This window comes from Rhincodon typus, chromosome 22, assembly GCF_021869965.1.
Source record: "Rhincodon typus isolate 14 chromosome 22, sRhiTyp1.1, whole genome shotgun sequence".
NCBI lineage: Eukaryota > Metazoa > Chordata > Chondrichthyes > Orectolobiformes > Rhincodontidae > Rhincodon > Rhincodon typus.
The window spans coordinates 19068342-19077387 of record NC_063353.1 but is presented as its reverse complement, the minus strand read 5'-3'; the positions used below and the strand labels follow the sequence as shown (position 1 = coordinate 19077387).

The 9046-nt window shown below is 42.1% G+C and overlaps 1 protein-coding gene across 3 annotated transcripts in view; it reads left to right on the top strand.

The window, feature by feature from the left end:
* Positions 1 to 9046, top strand: part of celsr1a (cadherin EGF LAG seven-pass G-type receptor 1a) — a 306739-nt gene that overhangs the window by 242970 nt on the left and 54723 nt on the right. For all 3 annotated transcript variants that reach the window (XM_048610171.1, XM_048610170.1, XM_048610168.1), the window contains exons 12-13: positions 1662 to 1775; positions 7367 to 7541. In XM_048610171.1, the coding sequence (XP_048466128.1) occupies positions 1662 to 1775; positions 7367 to 7541 (289 nt within the window). The remainder of the gene's footprint in view (positions 1 to 1661; positions 1776 to 7366; positions 7542 to 9046) is intronic.

Below are 9046 nucleotides of genomic sequence, written 5' to 3'. Positions count from 1 at the left end.
CACTCTCGCTCTCCCACTCTCGCTCTCCCACTCTCGCTCTCCCACTCCCTCCCCCACCTCTCCCTCTCTCTCTCGCTCTCTCTAACCAAATCTCTGCCCCCCCCGACCCTGAACACTGTAATAAGCTCCTCTTTCTCCATATAGACTCTCAGACGTCCAAGACCTGCTTGGCACTCCCTCATCTGCCTCATCGATGTTTGGCAGCATTGATCCATGGGTCCAAGATCATCTCTGCACAGTTACCATTGTTGTATCACTGGAGGGGTTTGCTTGTGACCACGAATGTTGTTTCTGTAAGACTACTGGGCTAATGACCCACAGTCTGGGAATCGCTGCAAACCAACTGTCACACAGTTGTAATGGTGCAGTTGTGCTGCATATCTGGTTTGTAATGTTAATAAGGTTGCACGTCATTAATTATAATGTGTATAACTCAACATTACCCCACATTGCTTCTCTGCTCTGGACCTTTTGTCTCTTCTTGATCTTCTTTTTTTGAGAGTTCTCTTTTAAATACTTTTTGTGGTTCCTTCTCTATCTATTCATTCCTCAATTCTTTGTTTGTTCTCTGTCTTTGTCCTGCCTTGAGAAGTGGAGATGGTGAAAGTTATACTCTTATGATATGTTCATGTACAGTCTTGGGTGGCTGAGTGCCTCAAAGAAGGCTGCATATGCATTTATTGGCCCAGCACAACTTTTTGTCACCCCCTCTTTCCCCCCACCCCCCCCCCCCCCCCCAAAAAAAAATTTCCTTCCAGAGACCACCGTTCTCTTTGTCAGGTAGGATGTCAAACCCAGCAGGAATAATTTTTAGAAGTACCAGTACTAGAGAGAGGGGGAAGGCTGCAGCACTGTCTAAAATCATAGTTGCATGAATACCAAACTACACCAGAGATTTTCCTTTGGAATGTGTAATTGTTCTGAGTAGCTCAAAATTTTAATGGTTAACACCTTACTTCAGAAAACGGCTACGAAATCAGGAGTTGCTGGAAAAGCTCAGCAGGTCTGGCAGCATCTGTGAAGGGAAAAATAGAGTTAGCCAGTTCCAAGGAAGGGTCACCGGACCCGAAACGTTAACTCTGATTTTTTTCTTCACATATGCTGCCAGACCTGCTGAGCTTTTCCAGCAACTTCTGTTTTGTTCCTGATTTACAGCAACTGCAGTTCTTTTGGTTTTTATTCAGAAAGCGGCTCTTTGGTAATGAGTTACAATTTTTTTGTGCAATTCGTGGACAAACTGGAGATGTTGGAGGCAAGGGCAGATCAGGCAACATTTTGAAATTTGCCGAGGTATCATCTGGAAAGTGATACTAATTATGATATATAAATGATAATCCTGCATTAGACTGAATAGTTGGCTGCTAACAAAGATGGTGAGAGTCCGTTGCTGCATTTGATTGACATGGGAAACGTTTTCACTGCCCTCTGTTGGGACGTTGCTTGGACACTTGAAGCTAAAATCACTCTTAATGACAACCGAGGATGAGCATCTAAAACGTTTGTATAGCAATCTTTTTTGCAGTATTGTAGTCATTTCACCATTTGTCAGTTTGGGTCTACTAAAGCCAGAGGAATGTTTTAGGATTGTATTAGACATTGACCACCTAATATCTAACGAAGTGTTTTTTGAGACTTTAATCTTGGAGTATGTCTCTTTGCAGGACAGTGTAGAAATTGGCAATGAATTACCAGGATTGAAATTGAGAAGCATCTATGTTGGACACCTCCCTGAAGATGACTTCCCAAGACAGCAAGGATTCTATGGCTGCTTGCAGGTACAAAGCAAAAGGCCATCTTTGGCTTTGTATTTCCTTCGCTGTAGAGAGTTGCATTTATTTCAATAGGCAACTAACTTATTTTATTCCCACGTTGTGAATATTTCACTGATGATCCACGAGGACACTTCTGCAGCAGGATTGAACTTCTGCCCGCATTTGTACTTCTGATCCTTGTTGATTTGGCGGACCTCCGGATCATTTCAAAAGCAGAAGCTGATTCCTGGGCCTCTACCAGAAAGTTGCACTGGACAATGGACGGAGATTGGCTGTGGCAACCAATCCATTGTTCCATGAACAGTTGGCAGACCGTCACAGTGAACTCAAATCCTGAGCCCCTCCCTTGCACCATTACAAGGCTGCTTACCTCAAATCTCAGATGCCATGTACTGCCAAGTATTATAGTTGTGGAAATCCCTGAAATGTGTTCATGACCATACTTTATAATTTGGATTCTTGCAGTATGCTGGTCCCTGTAAGGGTGGGTGTGTTCTAAGCAGGAGTGGAAAATGAGGTGGATTCACAGCTAGGCCAGCAAGTGGTGCATTTTCCAAGTGATGTTCCATTTCCACATTCACAAACTTTCCAAAGAAAATGTTGGCAGCAATCAGGTGGAAAACCGAGGCCTCTATCGCTGTTACATTAATTTGTCGAAAAGACTTTTAAATCTCACAATTTTGCAATATGACATAAAGTGTATTATTGATGTTTCCAGTGTTAAACAAATGCAGTAGCTTGTATGTCTAAACAGCCTGATAAATCTTACATGTTTAAGATGGACTTAGGGGCTGTTCTTATGTTCTCACTGAAATTCACTTCTAAAACTTGTTAGCTTGGACAGAAGTTGATTGATTTATTGTCACGTGTACCAAAATGCAGCGAAAAGCTTTGTTTATGGGCAGATCACAGCAAGCAAGGGATGTACAGATCAAAGAGACTTAGAAATGTACAGGTTACATTAATTGATGCTAGAGTCTATTCAACAGTCTGATAATGGCCGGAAAGAAGCTGTTCCTGAACCTGCTTGTGCGTGGGTTGAGGCTTCTATATCTTCTGCCTGATGGAAGAGGTCGTAAGAGATCATTACCAGATGCAATGGGTCTTTGATGATATTGGCCGCCTTTCTGTGGCAGCAAGCCATGTAATTGGAGTCCATGGATGGAAGGTTGGCTTCCATGATGGTCTGTGCTGTGCACATCAGCTTCTGTGGTTTCTTACAGTCTTGGGCAGAGCAGTTACCATACCAGACCGTTATCCATTTGGACAGTATGCTTTCAATGGTACATCTGTAGAAGTTGGTGAAGAACCTTATGGACATGCCAAATTTCCTGAGCCGCCTGAGGAAGAAGAGGTGTCATTGTGCCACCTTAATTGTTGCATTTATGTGGGAAATCCAGGGCAGGTTATCGGTTATTGTCACTCCGAGGAATTTGGCTCTCTTCACTCTCTCAATCTCCGTTCTGTTGATGTAGATGGAGGCGTGTTCTCCTCCTTTCTTTCTGAGTTTGATGATCAGTTCTTCAGTTTTGCTGACATTGAGAGACAGATTGCTTTCATTGTACCACGTCATCAAGCCCTCTATCTTCCCTCTGTATATTGACTCGTCATTGTTAGATATCCATCCCACTACAGCAATGTTGTCAACGAACTTGTAGATGGCGTTCGTTCAGAAATTCTGTGCAACTTCTGCTTAGAGAAGCATTTCCTTTTACTCTCATTTAAACTCAGAGCCAATTCTAAGAGAGTACAAGGTATTACTGATTCTAAAGCTGCATTTTTAGAATAGACGTAAAATTTTAAGATAGTGTAGCATGTCATGGACTTTGGCAAAAATTCAGCTTCACTGGTCCTAAAACTTAAGTAAGTGCCTAATTAAATATGGATAATCATACATTGCTTTGTAAAAATGCACTGTAAACAAAAAGTTACATCACAATAGTTGACTTACCTTTCTACTTCACCGTAATGAATAGAGGTATCAACGCTCAATTGATGGTAGTGGAATATGAGATGGATCAAACTGAGTTTTCATTGTATTGTAATGGCTTCTCACCGCAGGCAGAAAGACCTGTGCTGTCTCAGCTCTAAGTGTGAAAAGCCACAACACGGAATGGGCATCATTGTAATACACTACGTTGCTTGGAATAGGAGTTCAGACTTGTTGGAAGAACACATGGATGAAGGAGCCATGTTTGTGAGCTGCTTTTAAACGTAACAGCAGATGTTGCTCTGAGACACACCACCTGTAAAGACATCAGAGCAGCTGCAGGACAACTATGCAGTCAATGTAACGTACAATTATGCTTCGAAAGTGGGAGAACAACTCTCACCACCCCCCCCGCCAATCTGTTCCAAGTTCATGTTCAACTGCGAGCTAATGTCCTGGCATATTAACTAAGAGAAGCCTTGCAGCTTACTGTGAATCCTCTGCTTTTCCAAGATCTCCACTCCAGCTAAACCCTGAATTCATATGAGAAGTTACAGCTCTACTGAAAAAGAGACTGAAATAATTCCAGACAGTGACCTTTTATTTTGAACTGTATCTAATCATTGTGTATGTGGTAATGTTGGGGAGAAGCCCATTTTAAACCTCTGGGCCTAGTTGTAATAACTAATCATCTTTATTTATCTTTATTTATCTTTATTTTGGCACTTGCATCCCAAGCAACATTATAAGGAAGTGATAGACAGAGCTCAAAGATTCCACAACCAATGAATCAGATGTGAGCTCTGCAGTCTTGCCACATCTAGTCCTGAATGGTGGTGGACAATTAAGGAACTCACATTTAAGGGTCCACAAATACCACCTTCCTCATTAGTGATGGAGCGCAATACATCAACGCAAAAAATGAGACAGTAACAATCGCAACAACCTTCAGTCAGAAGTGTTGAGTGACGATCCATCTCTGCCTTCTCCAGAGGTTCTTGGTATCACAGATGCCAGTCTTCAGCTATTTGATTTGTTTCACTTTGTGATATCAAGAAACAATTGGAGATACTGAATACTGCAAAAGTTATGACAACATTAGGGCAATAGTACTGAAAGCTTATGCCCCAGAACTTGCTGCTTCCCTAGCCAAGCTGTTTCAGTACAGCTACGACATGGTGAAAAATTGCCCAGGTATGTCCTGTACACAAAAGGCAGGAAAAATCCAACCCACCTAATTACCATCCTCTCGGTCTCCTCTTGATTGTCAGTAAAATGATGGAATCAACAGTGCTATCGAAGAGCACTTGCTTGGAAGCAACCTGTTCACTGACATTCAGTTTGAGTTCTGCCAGGGCCACTCGGCTCCTGACCTTGTTACAATCTTTGTTCACACGTGGACAACAAAGCTGAATTCCAGAGGTGAAGTGAGAGTGACAGCCCTTGACATCATGGCGACATTTGAGCAAATGTGGCATCAAGGAGCCTGAGCAAAACTGGAGTCAGCGGGAATTGATGTGAAAACTCTCTGCTTGTTGAAGTAATACCTGGCACAAAGGGAGATGGTTATGGTTGTAGGAGGTCAGTCAACTCAGCTCCAAGACATCTCTGCAGACATTCCTCAGAGTAGTGTCCGAGACCCAACCATCTGCAGGTGCTTCTTCAATGAACATCATAAGGTCAGAAGTGGGGATATTCTGCTCAATGTTCAGGACCATTCCCAACTGCTCAGATACTGAAACGGTCCATGTTCAAATGCAACAAGGCCTAGACAATATCCAGGTTTGGGCTGACAAAGTGGTGAGTAACATTTGTGCCACACTAGTACCAGGCAATGACCATTTCCATCAAGACATTCGTTGGCATTGTCAACACTGAATCACCCATGACCACCATCCTGGGGGTTACCATTGACCAGAAACTGACCTACGTTAGCTGCATAATTCCGTGGCTACAAGAGCATGTCAGAAGCTAGGAATCCTGCAGTGAGCAATCCTGCAGTGCAGTCACCTCTTGAACCTGCCAAAGATCTGTCCACTATCTACGAGGCACAAATCCACAGAGTGATGGAATACTCCTCACTTGCCCGGATGAGTTCCAACAACATGCAAGAAATCTGACATCATTCAGGATAAAGCAGCTGCTTATTTGATGCCACATCCACAAACACTCATTCCCTCAAATACCAAACTCTGTAGCAACAGTGTTGTACCATCCGTAAAATGCAGTAGAGAAAATCTCCATGTCTCCTTTGACAACACCTTCGAAACCCATAACCACTACCAATTAGAAGGACAAGAGCATCAGATACATGGGAACACCAACCCCTGTAAATTATGTTCCAAACCACTCACCACCCTGACTTGGAAATATACTTCCTTTGTTGCACTGTTTTTGGATCAAAATCTCGGAACTGCCTCGCTAAGGGCAGGGTGGGATATCTACACCAAATGGACTGCAGCAGTTCAAGAAAGCAGCTCACTACCACCTTCCCAAGGTCACATCGGGATGGGCAATAAATGCTGGCCCAGCCAGCAATGCCCATGTCTGGTTAGTGATTAGAAAAAAACTATCAAATACTTGCTGCTAGAGCCATTTAAATTGGGAGAAAATGCCACTAACTTCACATGCAAAAATACTTTGATTAGGGACAACAATTAAATGCATATATCCTGTCCATGACACTGATCTACTTGATTTCTGTGAGACCCACTAAGTTACTTTCCTTGTTGGTGCACACCCCTGATTCAGTTTTCAAGCATTTTCCTTCACTTATTGCTTCACTGTATCCGTGTTGTGTGATGCCTCCTGGATCAGAGGATACACAGTCAGTTACCACCCGATATTGAGACCAGACAGTGGAAATTCAATGGCAGCTACTTAGAATGGCTCACTCCCCAGCCTGTTCCTTCTTTTTAGGAAGATGCCTCCTCACCCTTTTGGCCAATATCAGTTGATAATATGTCCAGGCTCAGTACTTCACTGTACTGCAGATTGCATGCAACTGCCTATCTCTTGGCAGTCAAGCCTAGATTTTGTATTGCAGTTACGCTTGGGAGCTAGTGATTTTTCAACAAAAAGTATGACAATTCCTTCATAGCTTTGTCTTGGCACATTGTCAACACCAGTTCCAAAAGTTCCCACTGTAAAATGATGAGGATGATAAATGTGCACTTGGATGCAAATGAGGCCTTTCTGCTAAGGTTACTTAGAAAATGCTGAAAAGTGAAAAAATTCTTTACCAGTAGGGTAATGCTGAATTTGTTAGGTGCTTCTGATTTCTTTGGCACCTTTAAGTTTATACTTATCATTCAGTCGACGAATTCTCCTGTTTTAATTGAATCAGGGGTATGCACCAACAAGAAAAGTAACTTCGTGGGCCTCACAGAAATCAAGTAGATTACTGTCATGGACAGGATATATGCATTTAATTGTTGTTCATAATCAAAGTATTTTTGCATGTGAAGTTAGTGGCATTTTGTAAATATATAATTTGACTGTGTCTTGAATAAGAAGCTTTTTAAGTAAAATATCTCTATGTATGTGTGTGGTAATAGATCTATATATTCTATATGTGTGTGATCCAGTGAGAACGTTTACTGAGGGGAAACTGGGCTTCATATTAGTTTAGTTGAAAAGCATGCTTTCTTCTTTTCTGTAATAGGGCCTGCGAATGGGTGACACTTCAACAAATATAGCCACCCTGAACATGGATCGGGCTGAAAAGCTTCAAGTAGAGAGCGGTTGTGATGTTCCAGATCCATGTGATTCTACTCCGTGCCCCATGCATAGCTACTGTCGTGATGAGTGGGACAGCTACTCCTGCATCTGCGAACCAGGTATTTATGACTTCAGTGTTAGCTGCATGCATTATAAAGTTTGGTTACCGTATGAAAATTGACCTTGTTGATACAATTCTCACTTGAACCTCTTGATTTAAATGTTCTTTCTGAGATTTGTTTCTTGTGCTACTAGTGATTATGTCCTGATATCTGGAATGTTTACTAAACATTATACAGCTGCAAAATTCTGTTTCAAATGAACAAAGGAAACTTTAACCACTCTTTGCACTTAGATGTAAACATGGTTGTCCTTTATTATAAATTTGTGATTCATTTTTTAAATCATTCATGGGATGTTGGTGTTCCTGCTGGGCCAGTATTTATTGCTATTCTGTTATTTCCAGGGAGCAGATGATGGTGAGCTACCACCTTGAACTTTTTCAGTCTGTGGGGTGTAAGTGCACCCACAATGCTGTTAGGTGGCCCTGAAGAAACAGTGATATAATTCCAAGTTAAGGTGGTGTATAGTTTGGTAGGAAACTTCCAAGAGGTGGTTTTCCCAAGCACCTGCTACTCTTGTCCTTCTAGGTGGTTTAGATGATGGATTTGGAAGGTGGAGTTGAAGAAGTCTCAATGAGTTACTACACTCCATCTTGTATATGGCACGTACTGCTACCAGTTGTGCATTGGTAGTGAAGTTGGTGGAAGGGGTGCCAATCCAGCAGGCTGCTTTGGCCCGTATGTGTCAAGCTTCTTGAGTTTTGTTGGAACTGCACTTGTCTAGGCAACTAGGGAGTATTCCATTACTCTTCTAACTTGTGTCTTGTAGTTGGTGAACAGGCATTGTGGAGTCAAGAAGTTAGTTAAGGCAGCACAGAATTCCCAGTATCTAACCTGCTGTTGTGGTTACACTATTAATATGGTTGGTCCAGTTCAATTTCTGGTCAATGTATGTTGATAGTGAGGGCTTCAGTGATGATGTCATTAAATTTCAAGGGATGATGGTTCAATACACTCTTGCTGGAGATGGTCATTGGCTGGCACTCGTGTGATACAAATATTACTTGCCACTGATCAATTCAAGCTTGGATATTGTCTTGGTGGTGCTGCATTTTGACATCGACCAGAGGAGTTTTGAATGGTACTGAGTGTAACAGAATCATCAGCAAACATCCCCACTTCTGACCTGACAATGGGAGAGAGTTCACTGATGAAGTAATTGAAGATTGTTGGACATAGGACATGAACCTGAGGAGCTCCTGCTTCCAGAGACGTCCTGGGACTGAGATCAGAGACATTTCCTTTCTCACTAGATATGACTTCAAACAGTGGAGCATTCTCCCTTTTATTCCTATTGACTTGTGTTTTGCTGGAGTTCCTTGATGCTATACTCTGTTAAGTACCTCCTTAGTGTCAGAGCTCTCACCATGAGAGTTCATCTCTGCTGTCCATAGGCTGTTGGATGTGAAATTTCTCCATTATTATAAGGAATATTACTTTTTTCAATGTGTAGTTATGATATTTTGATTTCAATTTTAATGCTGTGTCTTCAAATCATTTGT